This window comes from Tauraco erythrolophus, chromosome 7 (assembly GCF_009769465.1).
Source record: "Tauraco erythrolophus isolate bTauEry1 chromosome 7, bTauEry1.pri, whole genome shotgun sequence".
In the NCBI taxonomy this organism is placed as follows: Eukaryota; Metazoa; Chordata; class Aves; order Musophagiformes; family Musophagidae; genus Tauraco; species Tauraco erythrolophus.
The window spans coordinates 64,593,581-64,616,926 of record NC_141471.1 but is presented as its reverse complement, the minus strand read 5'-3'; the positions used below and the strand labels follow the sequence as shown (position 1 = coordinate 64,616,926).

The 23,346-nt window shown below is 40.2% G+C and overlaps 1 protein-coding gene across 1 annotated transcript in view; it reads left to right on the top strand.

Moving 5' to 3' along the window:
• Positions 1–23,346, top strand: part of ATP9B (ATPase phospholipid transporting 9B) — a 171,760-nt gene that overhangs the window by 114,308 nt on the left and 34,106 nt on the right. Inside the window, exons 12-14 of the mRNA XM_086615096.1 lie at positions 1,683–1,843; positions 11,161–11,303; positions 20,910–21,022. Of these exons, the coding sequence (XP_086471222.1) occupies positions 1,683–1,843; positions 11,161–11,303; positions 20,910–21,022 (417 nt within the window). The remainder of the gene's footprint in view (positions 1–1,682; positions 1,844–11,160; positions 11,304–20,909; positions 21,023–23,346) is intronic.

Genomic DNA, 23,346 nt, shown 5'->3' with positions numbered 1-23,346 from the left:
GTATTAATGCTTGGAATTAGCTACGTATCAGTGTGCAGTGGACTAAATTTAATGTTTCTGTCCAAAAAGTGGCATTCTTTCCAAAGAAGCTCTTTATTCATTTCTATTCTGGGATGGGGTTTTTACGGGGGATGGAGGAGAGATAGGCTTTCAGTGCCATGATGCAGGAAAAAAAAGTGTGAGGTAGTGGTTATGCATATTGCAAGACAGTGATTCTTTATTTTATTACAAAAAAAGACCAACTCTAGAAGGCCAGATTAAATCATTCCTTTCACTTTTTAATGGGATTTGGATGAATAGAGTAAAATATGCACTTTGCATTCATTGATAGCATCTTTAGGTTGAGGTAATTGAGTCTTTTTTCCCTGACTGAATGAATAATGACTTCATCTGATCCTCAGCGATGCCTGAAACTTAGGCTGCCTTTGTCACCGCAAAAAGATCGGGGCTTTGAAACATGCTCTACTTCCCTGGCTTAATTTTTCTTCATTTTAATCCAAAAAAACCCCTATTTTTCTCAATAATTCAAGCATAAACTATGTAGTAGTTGAAGCAGCGGAAATTGTGAGATATTTGTCCTCGTTGTGCGGCTTTGTAAATGCAGCTGATAAATCAGCCGCCGCCGTCCTCAGCTGCCTGGTTCTCTAGGGAAGGGACAGCCCATGGAGGAGCAAGATTGCTGGAATTTTTAAGAACTATATTTAAAGTGGGTCTTCTGCAGGCTGTTTGTTATCTGAGGAAGCGTTCTGTTTTACTGGTCTTACTGGCAAGACTTGGAGATAAAAGGGGCCTAGGAAACTCTTCCTGACATCATTTTCCCACATATTTTACTGGCTGCAAGAGCATCCCAAAAAGTGGAGTATAAATACTTAGCTTACAGCATACATTACTGGAATGGTGAGAGTCTTAGTTACATAGCTTAAAAATATTTTTTTCATGAGAAACAGTGGATGAAAGATAACCTCTCCCAACATTTTTGCTAAAATGTTTCTAAATCAAATACCTTTTTGCTCGTAAAAAGTCGAAGCTCTGGTTTGCTAGTTTGATTTGAAAACGGATGTACCACTTGACTGCTATTTTTTTGTTATTATAGTGATTAACAGAAAGCCTCATATAATTAAAAATTTTTTCTATGAAATTAGTTCAGATTTACAGGCTGGTATGGGAGTATAGCTCCAAGTTACGTGAACGAGAAGTCGCCTTTGTCCGTTGATTCCTGAATTCAACAGGTTTTTGATCTTCTAGCAGTAAATGAGCAGTAGCTGCCCGATAAATACAATATACAAGGCAGTATTTTTGCTGCAGGCGTGACAGAAGAAAATTATTCCTGCTCATTCGTTCATCTTTAATTGCCTTTTCTCCTTGCCCTCCTGTGTTCCCATCCTGGATCAGGGGATGGAGGAGGGATGTCTCGGATGTGAAGGCATTCAAAAGGCCTGGCTGGGACAGTTTGCACTGGCTGTGGGAATTATTATTGTCCTGTAACCAGGGAACATCTGTTGCATGCAAGAACAGGAACAGTCATCAATTCAGTTATCAAATTGCACTTAATTGTTACAAGCGCATGGATTTTTAATAGGAATAAATAAAAAAAACCCCCGATAATAACTAATTGTTTGCACTGCAAAAGTGTCAATTTAAGAAAAAGCCATGACTGACTTGATTTATACTTCTTCCTCCAGGTTGGCTTGCTGGACTTGGAGCTGAATCAGCTGACCAAAGCCCTGTTTTTGGCTTTAGTCGCACTATCTGTTGTTATGGTGACCTTGCAAGGATTTGTAGGTCCGTGGTATCGCAACCTTTTCCGGTTCCTCCTCCTGTTTTCCTATATCATCCCAATCAGGTATGTGTAAGAATGAGAGAAAAACGCAGATGTCTAATTTCACTGATTGTGGCTTTCTTGAAATTTATACTTGCTTCTCGTCGCGAAGGAAATTGATCTTATCAGGAAGCCGAAGGAGAGAAGGTGGCGACAAATCTGCTGATTCTTGAAGGATCACTGTACAGAAGACAATACTGTTGTATTTTTTTGGGATAATGTTCATCTTACTGGAGTAATCAGGATATCTAATCCTTTACTAGCATAAATGTATTAATAAGGATACAATCTCGGTATATTTGAGAACGTGGTTTTAGGAAACATGTATTTGAATGAACTGTTAGGTATATTTTAGAGTTTTATTTTTAATGCCTTAAATACTGAAAATGTTCCATTTCTCTGGTTAAAATACAGACTTTTTGCTGTAACAATGATTAATTTAGATTAAATGGCTGAATAATGTAGGTGCACTTTTACAATGAGAGGACTTTTAACGCGTGTAACCAAGTAGAGACTTGTCCTGAATGAATTAATTCATTAAGCATGAGTACTGCATATTCAAATTGCAGATAAACTGGAACAGGAAATAATATCCGTGTGTGTAATCAAGTCTTCTGTGGACACAGAGCGAGAACACGGACTCGGAAATAATTTTTTTCCTTGAATGGGTGTTGCCTTTGCAAAATGGAAATACTGTTAAAATCTCCAGTGTTTAGATTAAGGTGATTGTTAATTTTAGATGCTCTCTGGAACTCTTCAGTTTGAGATGCTTCATTCCCCAAGCCCAAGCTGGGGCTAGCAGCAGCTAAACCATAGATAGGTTTAAGATCTGTACCCTCAGGTTTGCAGACAATATTTAAATCCATGTAATATAAGGAAAAAACCAAACCAAAACCCAACATGAAGATTTCACTAGGTATTTTAATCTAAGGTTCCATTACTTTTAGGTGTTACTGAGTTTGTGATTTTTAATGCAAAGGGAAATACATCCTATTTGACCGATTTGATACTCAGGAAGTATCTGCTTTAAAGTTTCACAACTTCAAGGACTTGTATTTTTCTACTACCTCTGAGTTGCAAGAGCGGCTGATTCTGTTGGGAAGTTGAAAGAGAAGGTTTCAGCAAACCTGCTGGGGAGTTGAGGAGATCTCACTGTAGGATCATAGAATCATAGAATGGTTAGGGCTGGAAGGGACCTTCAAAGGTCATCTAGTCCAACCCCCCTGCAAGGAACAGGGATATCTCCAACTAGATCAGGTTGCTCAGGGCCTTGTCCAACCTGGCCTTGAACGTCTCCAGGGATGGAGCATCCACCACCTCTCTGGGCAACCTGTTCCAGTGTTCTACAACTCTCATGGTAAAAAATTTTTTCCTAATATCCAATCTGAATCTACCTCCCTCTATTTTAAAACCATTACCCCTTGTCCTATCACAACAGGCCCTCCTAAACAGCCTTTCCCCATCTTTCTTGTAGGCCCCCTTGAGGTACTGGAAGACCGCTATAAGGTCACCCCGGAGCCTCCTCTTCTCCAGGCTGAACAGCCCCAACTCTCTCAGCCTGTCCTCATAGGAAAGGTGCTCCAGCCCTCTTATCATCTTCGTGGCCCTCCTCTGGACCCTCTCCAACTGGTCCATCTTAGAAACTGCTCATCTTAGAAGGGTTTCCACTTCCTTTTAACTGGCCTTTGTTTCTCGTTGACACGTTTGTGTTTCGATTTTGTGCTGTCTTTCTAAACACTGTCCTAACTCCCTTACTGCTTGGGTGATGCTGCCGTCCGGGTCGTGTCGTCCTTCCCCCCATACACACGCAATTATTGAGTATTAAGCAACTTACCCATGTGAAAAGGCAAAATGTGCTGCATTCAGGTGGTAAGTAAAGTCTGCATCTTGCTGAAAGATGCACTTAATCATCAAAGACGTGTAGGGGCAGGGAAAAATGAGCTAAGAGGATAAAGGATCGCTTGTTGGTCACTGTGTTCTTCCATAATAAACTTACTAAGCCAAAACTTATTAAAATGGTTAAAAGACAGATTTATCTTTGTCACGGAATGCAAGAGGATTAAGAGCATATAGGTGGTGTAAGTAAATTTGATTCTATATTGACGGTTCAACATATGCCACAGCATGTTGATTGAACGGCTCATTTTCAACTTAAGAGTTGTTTAGTGGACTTGTGGAATAGTTCTTTCCCAGTAATAATTTCTAGAATACACCTAATCCCATTTTTCAGTTACTTGTGGGAGATAATATACAAAGCAGAAGTATTAGAGAATGTGATTGACTTAGTTCTGAGAGGGACCATGGAAGATCAGACAGGAATCTATCAGAGAATGCTTTTCTCTCCAGAGGTTCATCCGTTTCTATTCCAACTTTTCTTCAAGTCAGATCATCTGTATACAGGATCACTTCCCACACTGTCAGCAAAACAAACAACTCCAGTCATGCTGGTTATCGAATCACAGAATGGTTTGGGTTGGAAGGGACCTCAAAGATCATCCAGTTCCAACCCCCCTGCCATGGGCAGGGACACCCTCCACTACACCAGGTTGCCCGAAGCCTCATCCAGCCTGGCCTTGAACACTTCCAGGGATGGGGCAGCCACAGCTTCTCTGGGCAACCTGTTCCAGTGCCTCACCACCCTCAGAGGGAAGAATTTCTTTCTTATATCCAATTGAAATCTGCCCTCTTTCAGTTTAAAGCCATTGCCCCGTGTCCTGTCACTACGCACGCTTGTCAAAAGTCCCTCTCCAGCTTTCCTGTAGGCCCCCTTTAGGTACTGGAAGGTCTCCCCAGAGCCTTCTCTTCTCCAGGCTGAAGAGCCCCAACTCTCAGCCTGATCTTCAAATATAACTACACTTCTCTTCCTCTCTTCTGGATGATTCCATGTTAAGCATAGAAGTGACTTAGTCTTTAGGCTGTATTTTGGAGTGCAAACTCCTGGAGATGAAAATTGCAGGACACCGAAGCACTAGGTGGTGTGTCCTGTCATTATCTTTAAAATAGCTGGGGGGGGTGGGGAGGAAATAATGAACTTTTCACAGAGAAAGCAAATGAACGTGGGAGACGAAGATTCACTGATAGAGGCAAAGCACAGCTGAACTCATGCACGTATGAGATGTGTCGATTGGTGGCTTTAGAGAATTCAGGAAGTTTCTAAACGTGGAGTTTTTTTTCAGTTCTGTTTGGCTTTTGGTTTGCAGGTCAAGGGAGGTTCCAGGTCTGCAATAAAAATAATTTTCCGTGGCCAGACATGTTTGGTGAAGATCATCAGGAGGAGGTGACTAACTGTTTGCAGGGTTTAACTGATCTCTGTGCAGCCTCTCCTATGATAAATAGGAAGAGGGAATTTTATTTTTTTTTTCTCGAGGGAGCAGCTAGTTCCTTGTGATTCAGCTGCATCCTAAATAATCCCCTAGATCAATGTTGAATCAAGCAAAATGGAGAAAAAGTAGTAGTAACCAAACATTGGAAGCTGAGCCCAGCTCTTAGTTGGATGTAAGTTAGAACCGTTATGCACAAAATGTTTTGAGCAGCCCCACACCCCCAGAAACTTTTGGCCCTTCAAAAGGGACATTTTTTTTTTCCCCCTGAAGAAAGCCAGGGAGCCTCCGTAGGCAACCTGCCTCCCTACAAAGTGAATCTATTTGAATTTCTGAAAATTTATTGGGAAGGGAGGACAGAAAGCAAGCCCTTGGCAGACTGTCCAAAACGAAATAAATCTCTCTAGGGTTATGTTCCCCCCTTCTCTGAGTTTTTCCATGTTCCTCGATATTCTTAGGCTTTTTTCTCGTTGGCTGTAGCCAGTTTGAGATGCATTAATGCCTATCCATAGGTTCCTCCAGTGTCACTCAGACCATTTCATTCCTTGTTTTAAATAAAATCGTTGATTGAAAGACATTCTCCATGAGTTTACAAAACCAGGCTGGGCAAAGCGTGTGCCCTCGGATACGTCCGTGCTGCTGCTCTTTGATACCAGCATGGAAGTTCTCAGGCCTGTGATCGTTCTGCTACAAAATAGTAAGGTACTTCTGTTGAACAACTTGTAATTTTTTGGGTTGTCTGTTGTCAGAGGGCAGAAAGAGTCATGCTGATGAAAAGTCAGCACCTCGGGTGGGGGAAGGTGAGGTAAAGCTTTGTTGTCGTTACGCTGTCTTTAACTCTATCGCTGTGCTTGTAGATGCATTCTTTTTAATTTTACATCTTTTTAAAATCAGGCTTACAGTTTTCCTTCAATTTTCGCAGCTACTGATTTGATCAGTTCTTTGACTTTGTTTTTGTTTTTTTTTTTTTAAAAAAAAAGCTCTCAATTACTGACCTGAAAATTCCAATGGGTATATGCGTGCAGGCAAGATGATCAGCCTGTTAGAGGGCGATTCTGTCCTTTCCCTGGCATTTAGTTGTAGCATCTCTTCTTCAGCTCACTTGAGCTGCCAGAGGAATGGGTTCCATGATGGCCAAGGCCACAGAAAAGCGATGGGACCGCACCGCCAAACTGGATCGCCTCCACCACCAAGTGGTGGGACATCTGTTATTCATTGCCCAGTCTTCTTCCACACATTCAGAGTACCTCAAGGGGGCCTACAAGGAAGATGGGGAGAGGCTGTTCAGGAGGGCCTGTTGTGATAGGACAAGGGGTAATGGTTTTAAAATAGAGGGAGGTAGATTCAGGTTGGATATTAGGAAAAAATGTTTTACCATGAGAGTTGTAGAACACTGGAACAGGTTGCCCAGAGAGGTGGTGGATGCTCCATCCCTGGAGACGTTCAAGGCCAGGTTGGACGAGGCCCTGAGCAACCTGATCTAGTTGGAGATATCCCTCTTCCTGAAGGGGGGTAGGACTAGATGACCTTTGAAGGTCCCTTCCAGCCCTAACCATTCTATGATTCTATGAAAAATGAGTTGCAGTTCGACTTGAGTCTTTTGTTTGGTTGGTGGTTTTGTTTTTCCCTGAAAAAATTTATCCAGGAAAGTGGTTTTTTTCAAGATAATTTAAGCTTAGCCAAGCAGCATTTGGTGAAATTAGTGCCTCGCGTCTACAGGCACGTGGATCCTGGAGGTGTACGTGCTTCTGCTTAGCTGTTGGGGAATGTAGGGGATTTACCATAAAATGATGAGGTATATACTGGGGGTCTGGTGAAGATGTGGATCATCCAGGCTCCGTACTTAGCAGCAGTTTAAGGCTGGATTGACAGGGGCTTAATCAGCCGTCTTTTTAGGAGAATCCTTTAGTTTTGGGGTACACAGAAGCTGAAATGTCTTTTGTCCTCTGCTTCAGCCATCCCAAAGTTACTGGGCACTGAGCCATTCTGCCAAAATAAGCTGTCCCAAACATCTGGAAGGAACTGCCTGGCACTTTAGTAAAGTTTTGGGGCACTACCTGGCTCCTGGCTGCTTTTTTCTGGGTCTTTAAGAGGAGCATTTAAAGAAAATCCTTCGAGATACGTAAGTCTGTTCTCAGTGGGCAGTGAGGAAAACACTGCTAGGAAGTCTTGTATCTGAAATGCCTGAATATCCAATCAAATCCTGGATTATACAAATATGAAAAGGAAGGTTTTATTCATGAAGCAGTTGAAGCAATCCTTACAGAAACGTGTTATGCTTCTGCACCATACCATGACATATGATGCAGTCTATATAAAGGCTGAAAAACATTATCTGAAGCTTCTTGGTGTTTTCCAAACTAAATTTGACTTCTTCATGCAACAGGAGCTATGGTGTGTCTCTCTTATCCTAAGAGTAAGTCTTACCCTGCCCAGTATGTTGCTGCACTACTGCCTGAGCTGGCACTGTGCTTTTCTTACAACGTCTGAAATTGGTGCTACATTGAGAAAGCACCATCAGTTTAGAAGAAAAAAGTAATTTTTAACTGATCTATTACGGTAGATCTTCCTCCCTTCTAAGCTTGCAACGTTGCTTATTTGCTCCTAGTTGTTGTTCTGGTTTTAATCTAATAGTATTACAGTAAGTAATGCAAAATTTGTCTGGAATACACTAAAAATATTCAAATGATTTGTGTTAGACATCTAATATCAAGGTTGTCACCATTGTATAAGAGGCTTAGTGAAAGAAGGCATCTGACCTGATAAACGTGAAAATAACAAAGAAACATTTTTTAATAGGAAATAATTACTGCTATTCTGAGCTGTATACGCTTCATCTCTAGTGCCAAGGCACTTGACGTGTGTATTTTGCACTCTCCTGTGTTTTCGGCTTGTCAGAAATTCATAGATTAATTTTCTCATTAATTATTCCCCACGTTTCCTCCTGTGGTTTTGAGTTCTACCTACGTTGCAACATCTAATTATCTGTACCTAGGTTGCATATGGCCCTTGAAAAACTACACAGGCCACAGTCGCTGTAGCAATCCGGGGTTGATGGGTGGGTTTTTGCCACAAATTTAGATGTGTGGGATTGAGTTCTCTTTTAAAGTTGCATTCACTGCCTGGGATTTATGCAAAGTGCTGCGTGCACCTTCTTTTGTTTTCTTTTATATGCTTAACATAATAGACAAAATTTAGAAAAAATCTTCCAAGAGAGCTAGTGAGACTAATTATGGAGCAAACAAGAACACAGATCTGAGGCTGTCCTTGAGACTATCAGACAGATAGCAGAGAAAAATAAATAAAAATGGGCAACCTGGTGTAGTGGAGGGTGCCCTTGCCCACGGCAGGGGGGTTGGAGCAAGATGATCTTTGAGGTCCCTTCCAACCCAAACCATTCCATGGTTCCATAGTGATCTAAACACAAAAGGAATAGTACGTTCTCATTTCCTATCCACATAATCTTATGTGGATGGGAGAAGGGGAATTAGAGGACATTAAAGGGATGAGCTATGGGTTGATTTTTATTTATTTAGATCTGGATAGAATATTGTGTTTAAAAGAAGTAACTTCTGTTTTGTTGTATTTGTATTTGTTTAGTGCCAGTTAACAGAAGTTGTCAGGCTCCAAAAACCACTTTCTGTGAAGATTTAACTTTGCAGGCATGTTGAAGTTAAAACACTTTTGGTTGTTTCTTGACCAATAATTTAAAAATTATTCCTTATTGTGGTAAATAATGTGTATAAATGTTTATAGTTTATGGCTGTTTCAAGCAGGCAGGGATATGGGAAGGTTAGGGGGTATAGCCATAGGGAAACGGGTACAGTGTGGGGTATCGACGTGACCCAAATATGATGTTCAGTATGTCACTTAGAAACAAGTCCTGAAAATAAAAAGACTACATCTCAATTACTTCATTTATTTTAAAAATTGGATACCACTATGAGTATTCATACTGTGTCTGCAGTTTTGGCAAGGCTTTGTTTTTTTTTTTTTTGCTACAAAACTTTTGCTTATGTACAGAACTGCTCAAGAAGTTCTTCCTGCCCGCCAAATCTCAGATAAAACTATCGTGCAATTTTGATGAAAATTCATACTTGAATGTTGTTAGGCATGATATCACTTTGTTCACAAGATTGTCTTTGCTAACTTCATTAGGTCTTGATTGCTTTTCCACCGAGTCATGAAAGGCAGAATGGTTCTGGAGTTTCTAAAGGTAGTTGCTTGAAACTTTGAAGTTTCACTTGAAATGAAGGCCCTTATTGGCAATTTGTCCGTGTTGACTTAAAAACAAAATCAGAAATCTTTACAAGGGGACTTAAAATGCTGCTGATGTTTTTAAGGGAATAAAAGCAAAAATATCTGGTTTTAACTTGGAGTAAAAAGCAGTGTGGATTCTGAAATATTATGTTATTGGTTTGGTCTGGAGCCGAATTGCAGAGAAATGCCAGTGGAATAAATGCCCAAGTTGGATAAAAGTTGCCTTGGTTTGCCTGCTCTAGACTAACTAGTGCCGAGGTTGAGAGACAAGAAACTTCACGCTGGTATTTCACTAAATGTGCCCGTTCTCTGCAACAGCCTTTAAATTCCTGTATTAACATCCTGTGTCGAAAGATCCCATGTGATTTGCTAAAAACTAGCAGTAGTGATGCAGCAGTGTGCCGGTGCTGCCTGTGACGCCGTTCCGTGCCTTGTCGTTAACAACTGAGGGGAGTCTTTCAAATTGGGTGGAATTGAGAAGGATTTAAAAACTGGTGAATTTCAAATGGTTTTGGTCATACCTGGAATACTGCGTTCAGCTCTGCAGTCCCCAGCACACAAAGGACATGGAGCTGCTGGAGCGGGGCCAGAGGAGGCCACAGAGATGATCCAGGGCTGGAGCACCTCTGCTATGGAGACAGGCTGGGAGAGTTGGGGCTGTTCAGCCTGGAGAAGAGAAGGCTCTGGGGTGATCTTACAGCAGCCTTTCAGTACCTGAAGGGGCTACAAGAAAGCTGGAGAGGGACTTTTGACAAGGGTGTGTAGTGATAGGACAAGGGGCAATGGCTTTAAACTGAAAGAGGGGAGATTTTGATTGGATCTAAGGAAGAAATTCTTCCCTCTGAGGGTGGTGAGGCACTGGGACAGGTTGCCCAGAGAAGCTGTGGCTGCCCCATCCCTGGAAGTGTTCAAGGCCAGGTTGGATGAGGCTTTGGGCAACCTGGTGTAGTGGAGGATTTCCCTGCCCATGGCAGGGGGTTGGAACTAGATGATCTTTGAGGTCCCTTCCAACCCAAACCGTTCTGTGATTCTATGAACATACTTTAGATTTTGCACTTCTGTGTCTAATCAATAAAACTCGCTGCAAATTACAATTCCTGATACAGAGCTGCTTAAAGCTTCCTTATAGCTGCTGGCAGCAGCAACTCCAGCCCCCGTGCTGATCTCTGTTTGCAATAGGGAGCCTCTGGAAATACATTTTGGGAAGGACAGCAACATTGTTGATTGGTTGTGGTGAGAGTGAGTTGTTGACAAATACAGTTGTACTATCCTGAAGAAAAAATAATTTTTAAAAAACCCAGTGACTCGAAGAGGTAAAAAAATACTTATACTTTCATATCATAAAGCAAAGCAAACATAGGTGGTGTTTGATGTGTGGGTGTTTTTTTTTTTTAACAGATAAAATCTATGACTTGAATAGCAATCTGGTTTTGTTGATAAAGTGTATCTAATATTCTCATCTGTCTAAGTGTAGTAATGTAATTATGCCAAGGATCTCCAAGCGTTGCGATCCGTCTCATGCAGAAGGCATGGCTTTTATTGCTGTAGCTTCTGAAAGTCTGGGATGGAGCCTCAGTTTCTAACATGATATGTAGTCTACAACCAAATAACAAAAGCATCGTTCCAAAATTTTTGTTGCCTATAGTTTTAAGATAATTGTGTTTCGGGTATCCTAAAAAGAGCTTCTAGTTCTATTTGTATGGTTATAGCTTTCACTTTGCCTACTGTTCACACTGATTATGGTATAAATTTCCTTTGCAGTTTACGTGTGAACTTGGACATGGGTAAGGCAGCCTATGGATGGATGATTATGAAAGATGACAATATTCCTGGCACAGTTGTTCGAACGAGCACCATACCAGAGGAGTTGGGACGATTAGTTTATTTGCTAACGGATAAAACAGGTATATCAGGTTACAATTCTGAAATATGGTGACTTTTATAAAATTTCTAAACTTTATTTATATTTCAATATGTTAATGTAAGATTTAGACTACTGGGTTTTGTTTTTCCATAGAATTCTAAGCTTGTGCTTGAGGACTTTGTACCAGTACCAGTAGGCTTAGGCAGGCCAGTAGTTATACATGAAAGTCAGTATTTGGTAGTAATCTGATTTATTCCAGTAGGAACATGCCTGCTATAGTAACAGGACACTGGATAGCATTAGTAAGAGTACTTACTAATACTCTGACTCTGAAAATACTCTGAGGTAGCACTCAGGATGCTATTTTATTCTGCACCTCATTCCCACTGCGATGTTGTATGATAGTAAGAACGGCCTTCGAGAGAGCGAGTTATTTCCAAAACAAGTCATAGGATCAGCCACCAAAATGACATCTGTTACCCCAGGTAGTTAGTTGCTCTTTGTGTTACAAAGCCCAGTTCTAGAGCTGCTCTATGATTTCGTCTCCGTAACTGTAACCTGTTACTATACCTGACCTGGTATTCTGGAAAACCCAACCCTTCCCAGGATCACAAAGTAAGTAAGTGTAGGAAGAAATAATAGCTTGTGCTGTGCAGCTGTCTGAAACTTGTTACAGCCTTCTCGTGCTCTTAGTTCTAGATATATTTAAGGAATCTTAAAGTTTTTATTTCTGAAAAGATCGTAATAAAAAATCAAGTTAAATTCTGTAGCAAAAACAGTACTTTTTCCTCCTCTCTTGGTTCTTTCTGAGATTGAATCAATCCGTTCTGGTAGACATACAGGGTTTTTTAAGAAGCCAAACTTTTGAACTGAGAAAGTTGTTTCTCAAACAGCTGAAGAAATTTTTTAGTGGTTTTAAGTAAAATATAGCTCAAAATGGTGAGAAAGCATTTGGAGGGGGGCAGGAATTGATCTTTGTTATACTGTTCAGAAAGCATAATACACAGTTGACTTCTTTTTCTGCTTGAAATACTTCCACGTTCCCTCCCATGCTGATCACTTCCTTTGCTGCATGTTTTGAAATGAAATGTAAATTTAATATATTGGCACATTTTCAAAACACAGTTTCATTTTTTTTCTATAGGTACATGTGTTACCCTGTACACTTCTGAATGCTGCTGTTCTATTTCGTAAAAGATAAAGACAACGGCCACCTTCTTTCTTGGCACGTAGAAAAATGTATTGCTAATTATAGTGTGGTAGTTCTTCAAAGCAAGTGAACAGTTCTTCTTTTAACAAGTTTTATTTCAGTTAACTAATGATTTGTATGCTATTTGAAACTGCTTATTGATTTTAATTGCACGCTTCATCATGATAATTTATGTAACTTCAAGAGTGCTCTCTCATCAAAGGCTTGAAAGATGTAATTTACAGCATATGTTTGAAAAAGGGAAGTATGTTCAAAAATAATGAATTTTCAAAACAATGCAGCGGAGTTCATTCGCCCAAAGCACTGCATAAGACTTAAACTTTTTTGATGGAGAATCTGGTTACCGTACCAAACTGGAAATGCAGTTCCTCAAGCTGCATGTACCCACTGCCCAGTTGGAGAAAGAGAAGGTTGTTTGAGAAAGAAAAAGAAAAAAAAAAAAAGCTGCTGCAGTTTGACTTGTTAGAAAGACAACCGATACACTTAACCTAATGCAACAGTAATTAAAAGCAAAGGTTTTTTCTTTTTAAGAATTTCTTTTTTTGGCAACACGAAATTTAGTGATAGTGAAGTTTTTTTAAAGCAAAAAGACTGTGTTGCAGCTATAAAGCTTTGAAGAGATACATTTGTTCGACTTGCCTATACAAAGAGAAACAGCTCTGGTTTGCTTCTTACCATTTTTTTCAACCCCCATCGTGCCACTTGCGATCGCAGTAGCTCTGTTTAATTTTAAGAAGCAGCACTTGTATTCTGACCTTTCAGAGTGCATGCTTAAAAGGGACTAAATAGAGAAATGTTAAAAGGCTTTTAGCAGCAAATGTGTTTATGTTTGGTTGGAAGATTGCTAGCGTTCGATGGCAGAGGCTTTTCAGAGCATGGAAGCCTGCTGAGTTCTGGAGGAAGGTCTGAATCTGTAAGTTAAGGATGTAAAAACGAAAATAAATGAAATTGAAGCGGTACTCCAGGGCAGTTAGTTCCAAAATGTTTGGGACTAGTCAAAAGTCAACAGTCTCGCCCTGTGTGCTTTTATCGAAGTGTCAGCTGAAAGCTGATGGAAGTGAAAATAAGCTTGGAGTCCAGCAGATCATAGAATCGTCTGGTTGGAAGAGACCTTCAAGATCATCAAGTCCAACCATTCACCCTGCACTGTCAGGGTCCCTGAACCATGTTGCTCAACACCAAATCCACACGGTTTTTAAACACCTCCAGGGATGGGGACTCCACCACCTCCCTGGGCAGCCTGTTCCAACACTTCACAACCCTCTCTGGAAAGAAATTCTTCCTGATATCCAACCTAAATTTCCCCTGGCGCAACTTGAGGCCTTCCCTCTCGTCCTGTCATTCCTAACGTGGGAGAAGAGACCGACCCCCATCTCCCTACAACTTCCTTTCAGGTGATTGTAGAGAGCGATAGGGTCCCCCCTGAGCCTCCTCTTCTCCAGACTGACCAGTCCGAGCTCCCTCAGCCGCTCCTCATAGGACAAGTTCTCTAAACTCTTCACTAGTTTTGTTGCTCTTCTCTGAACCCGCTCCAGCACCTCAATGTCCTTGAAGTGAGGGGCCCAAAACTGGACACAGTACTCCAGGTGTGGCCTCACCAGTGCTGAGTACAGGGGGACAATCACTTCCCTGCTCCTGCTGGCCACACTGTTTCTGATCCATGCCAGGATTCCGTTGGCTTTCTTGGCTGCTTGGGCACACTGCTGGCTCATGTTCAATCGGCTGTTGACCAGCACCCCCAGGTCCTTCTCTGCTGTGCAGCTTTCCAGCCACACTTCCCCGAGCCTGGAACACTGCAGGGGGTTGTTGTGGCCCAAGTGCAGGACCTGGCACTTGGGCTTGTTGAATTTCATACAGTTGGCCTCAGCCCATCGATGCAGTCTATGCGTGTCCCTCTGTAGAGCCTCCTGACCCTCAGGCAGATCAACACCACCTCCCAATTTAGTGTCTTCTGCAAATTTGCTGAGGGTGCACTCGATCCCCTCATCCAGATCATTGATAAAGATGTTAAAGAGAACAGGCCCCAACACTGAGCCCTGTGGAACACCACTGGTGACCGGCCACCAGCTGGATTTAACTCCATTCACCAGCTTCAGAACCCTGACTGTGGCCTTGCAGACTGTGCTTTTCTTCAGATGGCAGTGGGAAGCGCTGCTCAATTTTAGTCGTCTTCAATGCCCTGCAAGGTTTAAACTGTTTGTAATTCTGGACAGACGTGTAGCCAAGGTAGCCCTTACCCGAGTATATCAGTAGCTGCTTCCAGTTTGCCTTCCTGAATACATTTGCTCTCATTCTGCATTTTATTTTGTTCTTCAGTGAGATATAGTGCCAGGTAACGAACAGAACCTGTGTGGTTAGTCCACAATTACCGTTGCACGATGATACTCCGTTCGTGAGCCTTGACTTCAGTACCTTCTCGCTTGGATTTTCAGTTCTGGTCATATAAACCAGTTGATTCCATTCTGCTGCCCACTGAAGGCTTGGCTGTCAGAGGAGAAGGAAGAGAGCCAGTTTTGTAGCTGTCTGTCCAAGAGGGTGCTGCTAAAAAGCAGGACTGGTGTAGCTAAATGTAAACAGGTGACGTTTTCCTCCGAAAATGAAAGGGAATCCAGAGAATCGTCTGCAAAAACTCTTACGTTGTGGTCCAGGCTTCACTGGAAATGATTGAGAATTAGCTGTGGAGTCTAAGGAGCATTGCATTCCTAACATAATTGCAAGGTAGTCCTTTGTATGATTGTAAATTGGGTTTGTGCTTCATCAATAAGCTTTTTGACAAGAAGCGTCCATCACGGTGGCTCTCTCATTTGCCACGGCAGAATAGAAAATGAAGTATCCCAATAATTGCATTATAGTTTCCTTATTGTGGGACAAGAAAGCGATGCGGTGTAATTAGGTTTGATTGGAGTGCATGTTTCCGGTAAGATCTGAAATTAATGATGTTGCTATAGTGACACATCTGCGGCCACCAGTGCGTGAAACATAAAGTAATTCATTCGACAAGGGAAGACATCTGTTAACTGCGAGGGTGCGGAGCGTATTGACACTGACCAGAAATTCCAGGCGTTACGTGATAAATGAACAAACGATGCTGAAACCAGGAGGGCAGATAATTTGTACTTAAATCTGCTGGGAGAACTTTAATCTTCTCACTGGTTGCGTTTGACAATGCCATTGTTTAAAGAACAATGCTGCAGAGAACTCATAAATTTTCAAACTTAACTCGGGGTGCAGCCTGTTAAAGCAAAACGTTAATTCCTTTGTTGGGGTGGTTTTATCTTCATGTAGAACAAAGCCATTACTGAAAACACCCACTAAAACAACAGGTTTTTTAGGACTCACATTTTAATTATAGCATCCATTACCCAAAATGCCATGATGTTTGGACTTGAATCACGTAGAAGTTTGACAGAAAGGCGTCATCCGTTACGGCAGGCGGGTCAGTTCCGGGGGGAGCAGTTGCCAGTGTTTTCCAAGGGCAGCTGAGCGTGATGGTTCGTCCTCTCCAGGGTCCAAAAAGATTCTAATCCTGAAAGAAGAATAAGATATTTGGCAATATTTATTGAATGTTTTGGTTGCTTAGGATGTGGGATGGCAAACCTTCTGCTGTTCCCGACAACTACCGGAGTATTCAGCTAAAACAAACGCGTACGGTCTTCCAAGCTGCACACACTTGGGTTTGAGTTCTGTAATTAACATTTTAGCGTGTCTTTGGACCAAATGAGATACTTAACAGATGTAATAGTTGAACAGATGCATATAGCAATGGGAGTCTTGATTTTTCTGGGAAAGCTTTGTGTTAGAGGTTGGTGGATATGGGCTTTTTCATTGAATGTGCCTGATGTAATGTACTATTAGCATGGTGGATTTCAGTAATTGTTTCTGAAAATTTATCTTTTGAGGTATACTTTAGCTGAGTCTTTGTCTGTTCAACATAAGCTACCACAGAGAAAGAATAATTAAAAAAAAAATGCTGATGGAATGGGCATCTCCTCACTTCATTTTGGTGGCCATGTATTCAAACTATTGCCCTTACACTTCCTCTACCTGTAGCACTTTTAGTACCACTAAGGCTGCGGGGTGAGTAGAGCAGAGTAGGAATGGAAAGTTTGGATTGAGAGATCCTACAGGAAGCTTCCAGGCACTCAAAGTAAATCAGTCAAAGGAATCCTCACTTTGGGGCTTTTGATGGACTCCCATCAACTGCAAAGACATGGTGTATCTAATAAGTAGGGATGTTGTTCTCAGCTACTGGTGTGATTCGTGTGGGAGACAAGGCACGGAGGACGTAGCTGCTGCTCTTCATAACTGTGTTGACTGTTACCTTCTGCCCAGAAGAGGAAAACCACATCTCTTTGTCCTCATTCTTAATGGGTTGTGCAGGGCTTCGTCTGGTTTGAGGTTTTGGGGTAGCTACGTTTATGGCCTGTTGATAGGTGGAGCAGCTGAGTGAGCAGATATATTCTATATATATGTTTACCATGATTTTTTTTTTTTATCATCTTCTTTTTACATTTTATATCAAGTTCTATTTTTTTCCCAGGGTTCATAGAAAGAATTGGCAGCTCCAGATTGTTGCCAACAGTCTAATTATTAAGAGCATTGGGCCCAATCTCCCTTAAATTTTCCATAGAAATGTTCATATTTACACTTTTTATCCGTTTAAAGAAATAGCTAAAAGTACTCATATTTACAGGAAGTTACTCACCCTCTCCGTTTCTCACAAAGTTATTCATTCTTCTGCTGTACATATTTTCTTTCTATTTTGTTTTGGCCTTTTTAGGTTGTTGGTATTGGTCCAAATTACCACCTAGTAGTATGGGATCAGAAAGATCTGCATCTGCTTCTCAAAAACAAAATAAAAAAAAAACAACTCTACTGCTCTGTTGTGAATCACATCTGTTGCCACCCAGGGAATGATGCCTTCAGGACTTTTTCCTTAGAAATTAATTTCCTCTTTGCCTGCTTTACTCTGTGTTTAATGATACAATTGTAGGAGGGGGAAAAAAACCCCAAAAAACGAAAAAAAAGCTCTTGGCTTCGTTAAAGAGCGTACTAAATTTTTCTTCAGCAATTGTGTACTAACTTTTTGTCAGGCTGTTTTCCTTGCGTGGTACCTATGTTCCACAGCAAAGTTTAAGAAGAGGAGTAGGTCATATATTGACTTGCCTGATCTCTGGAAGCTTTACTGAAATAGGATTTTTTTTTATCTAGTAACTCTTTGTCTTAGCAGTGTCCTGAAAGCGTGGAATTGGTTAAGTAGGGCTTGGAAAGGCATTATTAAAAATAGAAAGCTCTTTCACTGCTCTTTAATCCTGAGCAGACTAGAGAGCTCAGTTTGGGGTTGTTTTTCATTCCTAAAGTGAAATTTTCTACATTAGAAATTTTAATATTTTTAATTTTATTAATTTTCTGTATTAGAAAATCTCCTCTGGGTGTTTGAAGGACTTGCAGTTTGGGACATATAGTAAAAGATGTTTTGTCAAGGTCTATTAGTCTTCCATTAAAAGACTAAAATTTAAGACAGAACTGCTGCTGAAGTTACAACATGGCTGATGTAATATTTGGAACAAGTTATTGGGAATGTTTCTGTCCCGTTATGGTATTTCATTAGGAGAATTTAGAAGTAAAATCTTAATTTGCACACGTGGTGATACTTAACTTCCATGTGGATGACTGAAAAAGGTGTATTTTGGTTTCTCTCCTTGCAGAAATTTTTGGGAGCGCTTCCATAAGTGCAGCTCCCCGTGTTTGTCTAATAACACGTCAGGTTTGTTGGGATGGCCAAAAGCCTTCCACTAATCTTATGAAGCGTGAGCAAACTGTAACTGTAGTTTCTTTGCTTTGTTATTTTTTGGGGTTTTGTTTTTAATTACACTTTTCTGTGGCTGGTACAGGTGTTTTTGCAGCCTCTTTTCATACGTCGTGGATGTTTCCTATTACCATAGCTGATAAAAAGCATCTTGCACGTTACTTGTATGATCCAAGTGTTGCATCAGAGCTGCCGGAATGTTTGCTTCCATGCCTTTACGAGTTGATGCTTTTTCCTTGCCCTTTTTTTCTAAACATCCTTCCCTGGCTCCTGATTGTTGCAAGATATGAAAATCCCTACTTTTCTGCTCAGAAGCTTTTCTCCTCTTCTTGCTGAGAAGGGGTTGGCAGGGGGAACACACCAATTTTCCACCTATCTACCTTTCTCTCACCAAGCGTGACTTGGAGTTGGACTGATTAAATGGTGTCAGAAGAAATAATCTTTCCATATAATAATCATAGGGCTAATTTTGTTTCCTGCTCAGTTTTCCCAAGCAGCAATTACAGAACTAGTAGGAAGCAGGTTTGACAGTTGCCTGCTGTCTGGAGTTTTGAGTAGCATTTAGTTTCACAACTCCTAGGGAGTGTTTATTTTAATTCAAAGGCTTGGCAAAGCTAAGGGCAGTGAGAAGATTTTGGCATGCCTGGCAAGTAAGGAAGGTGATGCAAATTTACTTGGAAGTTTCTGACAATAAATGTTATTGAACAAAGTGGGTGGGTTTTGGTTTTGGGTTTTTTTGGGGTGTTTTTTTAGAAATGGAGATTTTAGTCTCTCATGTTAGTGGAAACTTTCCTGTTTCTCATATGCAAACTGGAGATTGGAGTTTTCAGGTCTATAATTAAAGTAACAAAATTAATCAACAAACTTTTAACAAAAGGTCTCAGTAGAAGTACAGCTTCTAAAGGCAGAAGGAAGTAATTTCTCATGGGTTTATATGATTACTGTAAAAACAAAATCATCTTCTTATCTGTTGTATGAAAGTAACCAAAAATTTCTGACTTATTAATTCTAAAGATCAGGAACTTTGTCTTCCTGGACTGTTTTCCAACCTTGGGAATATTCTACGTCTCATGGGAATTTTCGATAAAGTTATCCATATTTTGTGGACAACTTACGCATTTCACCTAAATCTTTTTAAAAAATATTTTTAAAAATTCTAATAATATGACTGTAGAAAAAAAAAATCCTCAACAACATGTAAGGAAAAGTGAATGGGAAGTGTCATTTTTTTAATGGTATAGTGCTGTTAATACAGGAAGACATGGTTTGATCGTGCGGGATGACAGTGCAGCAGTTGAAGTGTCACCGTAGAGATGTGAGCTGGGAGTAGGAATGATAAACATCTCAAGTATAACTGAGGAAGACACGAGACTTTTACAGCCCTACTGAATCTTGGAAGAGCACGAACGTTTCCCTATTAGATGCAGAAACGGGATGCTAACTGTCCAAACAGTTCTGTTTTCCAGATGGTAATTACAGCATATGGCATGCTTTTAGTCTTCTCTCTTCCCGTGGCTCACTGTGTGTTTTGGTGTACAAAGACACGATATAGAAATAGTCTAGATAAATAAAATTAATATATGAAATGTTTTATTCTGCACTTCTTGTTTATAGATAATTATCGTATCCTCCGTATTAAAAATGTTGTTGTAGCGTCTAGAATGTCACTTTTGGTATCACGTCGTGTTTGGTTTTTTTATCATCGTCAGATTTAGGTATTTTAATGACCCAAAACTAAGTGGTTAAATGTAAGAATAGCTTTATATGGTATTAATTTCACTTTGGCTGAGTAACCATATAAAAAAGTATTAGGAAGTATTAGTATTTTATTAGGAAGTATTAGTATTTTATATTAACCATATAAAAAGTATTAGGAAGGGCCATTATCGAAACGATCTTTTGTGAGTTGACCGCGGGAAGGTTGGTGGTAGTGACCTCTTTTTGCCTGATGTGCCTCATCATGGGAGGCTGAAGCCCCCACCCCTCAATTAGAGCTTTTCCAAACCAGAGGATGTGACTGGTTGGCAGAGGTGGGCGCAAAGTGTCAGTCTGTGACCCTGACCCACACCCTGTAGTTTCTTACAAATGTGAAGTGAGCTCTGAAAACACTGATTTCCTGTTTTCAGAAATCTGTTTTCGTCCAAATCTGTCAAATTTGGAGGTGATGTTGGGTCTTAATCACCTCCTTTAGGTAACATTGGATGTGCCCATTGGACAGCGTGTGCCTTTGTGCATGAAGTGCCAGATATCTCTATGAATTTGTGGAGTTTGGGTTTTTTTTCGCTTTAGATTTTCTGATACGTGGTATAAACTCTTGCATTGGCTTCTGGGAGTCACTTCCATCCACATACTGCATTTTCTGTCTTTCATACAAAGAGAAAAGTTTTTGTCCTTTTTTTGAGCCGATACATTTAGTTGCGTTGGCAGAACGAGCTTGAAGGTGGAACCAGAGGTTTCTCCCAGTATGACTAACCCTGATCTTTCTCCACAAACATTCCTTTAATTAACTAAACTGACACTAACTCATGATTCATTGCTTCTTTCTGAAAGAGAGATTTTGGGGTTTTTTTTGTGGCCTTCTCATGGTACTTTTTGCTGCTTTGTGATATCCTACTTCTTTATTACAGGCACGCTTACGCAGAATGAGATGATATTTAAGCGCCTCCACCTAGGTACTGTGTCCTACGGAACAGACACGATGGATGAAATTCAGAGTCATATTATAAACTCTTACTCACAGGTATCTCATTTGATAAATTATTTACCTTTAATACTGAGATTGTTTTTAACAGCATTGAAGCAGTCTTGTTACTGATTATGTCTAGAAATTTGAGATGCTATGAAAGTTGTTTTATTTGTAGATATGATGCAAGGGAAGAATGTGAGACAGTCCATAGTTCTCTCCTGAAATTTCCTTGTAATACCCACTTAAAGGAGTTTACTTTTCTGCTCCTCACTAACAGCAATCTGTGTTAACCTGTCTGTGCAGTGCAGTCTTTCTCCTGCCAAATCATCTAAGAGTAAGCTATTAATTACTGAGACTACAAATCATGAGTAAGTGTCCAGAACAAGATGAACAATAATTCTGTCTTTGAAGACATTAATCAAGAACAGACATCAAAAAGCCATGTTAATTGGTATAACCAAAAAGAAAAAAAAATAGTTTTCAAAATAAAGTTTATAAAGGCATATCTAAAAAGCGTTTTTTTAAAAAAATTAAGATGATGGCAAACAGCATAAAACTTGGGGAGGGAGAAAATGCAAATATCCATATTGCTTGAGAGTGAAGTATTCCTGTGGTATATGAGTGCTTGGTCTGGAAAGTGTACAAGAGGAGCGTGACTCCGTGTGTGTCTGTAGGTCAGTTGTGGGATGTTGCACTCTGAGATTCGGAATGATTTCTTACTTGATTTTTTATTTCAGTTCCTTGAAACAAACAAAAAAAAAATTAGCAGAAGGGGGAAGAAATGATAGGTTAGCTAATATTTCTGTATGTGGCATATAGTGTGATAATAAAACTTCAATATAAAAGTTCTTTTCCGTAGTTAACTTGGATACACAAAGCTGACCCAGTTAAGTTTGTAGACTGACCTCCTTGTCTGTGTCCTCCTTTCCTCTTGTAAAAGGATTGTAGGATGAACAACTGATTTGAATCTTTAGTTATGCTGTGTTTTGAACTGTGACTCCCTTCTCATTTGCTTAAGATAAAAAATAAAATTAAAAAGTAGCTGTTTGACACCACGCTGGACTCAGTTATTAACCGAGTAGTTTTTATTTATGTTTTTTATTTTTTTTATTTTTTTATGTAGCTTTTGGGAAGAGAGGCAGGAGAGAAAGCAGTGAATAAAGCAATGTTTAAGTTTTTATTCTGCAACTTCAATTTCTAGATTATTTCCCATCTAAACAGATCAACAAACCCACTTCCTGCATTCGTTTTCCTTGGATAAATCTATTTCAGCTTAATTCTTAGTAGATATAGCCATGAATCGTAACTGAGATGCAATAATATGCCTTGGAAATGAGACACGGAGCTCTTTTGCCTAAAGATCAGCTGGCACACCTGGCTCTGACTGGGTTTCACGACTAAGAACTGGTCTTCTGTAGGGTGCATGTTCATTAAGACAGTTTTTGTGTTTTGCAGCTAAATATGCTCTCTGGAAAGAATTGCATGACTCCTGGAATTCTTACTTGCTTAAAGCTTTTACTCGTTTGCTGTAAAATGTAATGTGTTAACCCTTGGTTAGTTCAGTTTTTAATAACTGCAACATATTTGGCACCGAAATTTTTAAAAGAAGTAAGAAATGTGAGGGAAGCTTTATTTTCTCAATGGTGGGAAAAAATTTCCCAAATCTAGTTTGCTGTTAGTAGACGCTGAAAAGAACTTTGTTGGAACTTCCCTTTTTTTTTCAGCTTTATGTAACACTACTTGATGTTTAAATAATGCTTTAATTATGCGTGTGTTGGTAGCAGCTCTTTAAAACAGAAAAATGAAGGAGTCTTGGTAACAAAACAAGCAACTATTAAACAATTGTTTCAATCTGGAAAAGTATGGTGAGGTTTTTATTTAATCTACGATAATAGAAGCTGCCAGTTAGCTAGGCAGTGGTTCTTGTGTGACATTGATTTTATCCCTTGTTTGTGTTCTGTTTTATTATTACAGTGGACCTACTAGACTATTGTCATCTTAATGTAACACACAAATCTATTATAACCTGATTATATTTCCCCACTGGAAGCATTTTGTGATAGAGGGCATAATCTTTAATGGAATTTGTGTGAAATTAAATTATACAAGCATCAATAAACATAACATAATTCAGAAGGAGTAAATCAGCTTAATTTATTTGCGGCTGTAATGGCATCGGCGTTAGCAGAATGCAAATGCAGAGGTTGAAAGCAGTAGCTGAAAAGCAGTGCCAGATGAGCAGAAAGTTAAACCCTTTATTAGACAACACTGTAATTTGATGGGCAGAGTGTTCACGGTTCAGCAGATTGCAGTCAGGAGGAAAAAAGCGTGGCTTCTGAAGAGGTTTTCTGGCCTGGAGTGAACAGAAGAGCCTTTGG